At 29.7% G+C, this 3,281-nt stretch overlaps 1 protein-coding gene across 1 annotated transcript; it reads left to right on the forward strand.

The window, feature by feature from the left end:
* Positions 1-219: 219 nt before the first annotated feature.
* OCT59_018553 (uncharacterized protein) lies at positions 220-840 on the forward strand (the record flags this gene model as incomplete). The annotated part of the gene is made up of 3 exons (XM_066148851.1): positions 220-459; positions 523-655; positions 722-840. 3 exons carry the CDS (start codon positions 220-222, stop codon positions 838-840), a joined length of 492 nt encoding a protein of 163 aa, XP_066004739.1.
* Between the last annotated feature and the right edge of the window lie 2,441 nt (positions 841-3,281).

Raw genomic sequence — 3,281 nt, forward strand, 5'->3', positions numbered from 1 at the left:
TATATTTGAAACATCAGCCAGTTGTGGATTAACAGAAAACAAGGAGATAGCTAACAGAAGAACGGAAAGTATAAGAACATTGGAGTGGACTCCAGATCTTGCTCTAACATCAGAAGAAAAATTGAAATGCGATTATCATTTGGGGAATTGTGTCGAGTTGGTACCTTAGGAATTGCTAAGCGGATGAATAAAGAAATCTAATGTAATTATGTATACGCGATGCATGAATACAAAAATGATAGTGATGGACCCGTATCCAATATATCAGAAAGTAGCGAACAAAATGAATCGGAAGGGCTAGGCCTTAGTGTGTCCATGATAGTTTGTACATTCGTTGATGAATCCATCCGCCACAACATCGCAGCCTCTATTCATATTACTCTCATCGATAGCAAAGACCTAGAAAAGCATGATAACTTCTATGAATATATTGCAGAATTTGGTTTTGAATATATTATTGTAATCGGAGAGATATATAATGGGTTGCTCTTTCTAGATTGCTATGGACGAGTTTTAAAATAGCAAGAAATGCAATTGGCAATATGGCCATTAGGAAATTCATTAGAGGAGGTGGAGTTAAAATTAAAATCTAATCGACTAGATCGAGTAATATGGACTGTCGAATATGATGGTATCAAGTATAAAGCACTTCCTGGTATGTTCAAATGCATTATTATAATGGGAGTGAAGAGGTGCTATTTTTTTATTAACTTCTTTTCAGATTATGATTTAGAGATGGCTGAAAATTATGATTTAAAGATGGCTGAACAAGCAAGAAAAACAAGAACTAATGGTGTGAAAAACAAGCATTTAACGAACAAAAAGAACAAAAAGAAGTAATTGAAATTCAAAGACGACTTAGTAATAATATAAACTGCAAAAAAATTTTAATTAAATAATTCAGATTAGCTTACTCTACTTTATCTAAAGCAAAATAAAATCCTCTATTCGGCATAATATTGCTAATTATAAAAGATTTCCCTATCAAATGAATAAAAAAATTTTTTTTTAGCGTTAATTTTATTTTTCCGTACCAACCAAAATTTGTCATATGATATGTGAAAGCAGAACCAGTAAAGATGACAGAGACAGCGCCGCTGAATGATCCACCCTCACCCAATCATTCAAAAGTAGCAGAAACACCGACGACGCCAGTAGATAGAATTTACGCGGAGTTGGGAAATTTTGCCACATATATAATATATATTGTTATTAGCACGTCTGAAATGTGTGTCAGGTTGACGGCGCAATGTGGCGCAACGATTTTTTCCATTGCAATTTTTTTTATTTAAAATAAAACCTTTAAATTACTACACTAGATGTATTTTCGTCCGCTCTGCAGGAATTTTCTTGATATGTAGAGTTTTCTCTAAATTTTTACTAACTCTTTGTAATTAATTTCTTAGATTAGTGCTGTTTTAATTAATTATAGATTAAATTTTAGTCAGTTAATTCAGTTAATTCAGTATAAGAATGTTTATTTCTATTTTTTTTCATATTATTATTTGTATTAATTAAATTATGTAAAGAATTATGAATTTTTTCATTAACTTTAAGATACTTTTCTTTAAGATGTTTTAACATGTTAACAAGTATACCACCCATTTTTCCAAAGTAATATTTGCATTTTGGTTCATAGTGAGTTGAGTAAAGGTCCTTTAATAAAATGAAGTCAAATTGGACTTTCTTTCTACTTTGTTTCTTTGGAGGTAGGCTTTAATTTATATGTATAGAAAGTAAAAACACAAATTAAAAAAAAAATAATCTGATAATCATCTCACTAGACTCATTAGAGATATCACGTAAATTATTTATTATTAACTACTTATTAACTACTTATTAATTTACATAATTTCGATTTACTTAATAAGTACTTATTAAGTTAGGGTGCTGTCAGATATTACCTAATATTTTAGAAGGAGGGGGTAACTAAAGATCTTAGGTTGTTACATCCTAGGGGGTAAGCTCTTATATTAAAGTGATATTAGGTAATATCTGACAGTGCCCTTATTATTAAAAATAATTAACTTAAAAATTAAAAAATCCCATCTTATTTTGCTTATTCAAGGAGACTGTTGATTTACAATCACAATAAGGCGTTACTTAGGTAATTCGGAATGTTCGTTCTTTCTAATTTTGTGCTTATTGATAATGATGTATTATGATTCATATGTCAATTTCAAAACGAGTTTATTTTAAAGCAAAAGACAAAAAGAATTGCGCGCACCGTTATACATTACTTGAACCAAAAATAAAAACTAAATCGATTATTAAATATTTATTAACACTTGTTAACTGGGAGAATAATAAATGTTAAACATAAGAAATTAATGGCCCGATTCTTTCGAGATACGGATTTTATCCTTATCTTGAATTTTAATACAATTTCCTTAAAATGTTCTAAGTTCGAAGATTATACGCGCCTGTTATAGACTTATAGTACTCCCATCTGCCTTATCGTTTGCGCAATCTTCATCCGCTAACCCTTTTTACATACAGTAGAAAGAAGGAGAACTTTAATTTCATTGTCTTCGATACCTTTTTTTCATCTTACAAAGAAAATTCTGGATAGGATCTCCTTTTAAGATTTATTAAATATTGTATATACGTTATCGGAATATTCGTTGTCGCATTTGACTTTACCAAAAGCTCACATTCATTTGCTTTAAAATACAACAAATTTTCCCATGCTAAGTGTTTTAATGATTTTTTGTTTATTCTTAATTTGATTTTATTACGTAGTAGTTTTCACAAGGGCGTTTAAGTTTAAGGAATTTTCTTCAAAAAAATTTTTTACGGTATAGGTAATCCGAAAAGATCCGATCATTCAACTACTAAAATTAAAAGTTTGCTTATTAATATATTGAATCGAATCAAAGGCTCAAAATAAAAGTGAATTCTAATTAAATAATAATGCTTTGTATCAAACTTTCGTAAGCCGAATGCCTGTGGTTTCTGTAAAACTCCGTGAATTTAATAACGAAATTCTGTGAACATCAAATCACTGATAGGTATGTATGGATTATACGAATCAAGAGAGATAATGAAAACCTATGATGCAACGCAGAATGACTTTCTATGTACAGTATGTATATTGTCTACAGCAGTATAGATGGGCGTATGTTTACAAATGAATTTCTTTACTGTATTGGACGCGAAACATTATACAAATCATAAACTTAAAAATTAAATGAAAAGTACTTGTAAGGAAATTTACATGGTCTATTAATTGACTAATAAAATTGGTATAAAACTGATGGGTACACCTCTAATTCACTTCA

This window comes from Rhizophagus irregularis, chromosome 27, assembly GCF_026210795.1.
Source record: "Rhizophagus irregularis chromosome 27, complete sequence".
Lineage (NCBI taxonomy): Eukaryota > Fungi > Glomeromycota > Glomeromycetes > Glomerales > Glomeraceae > Rhizophagus > Rhizophagus irregularis.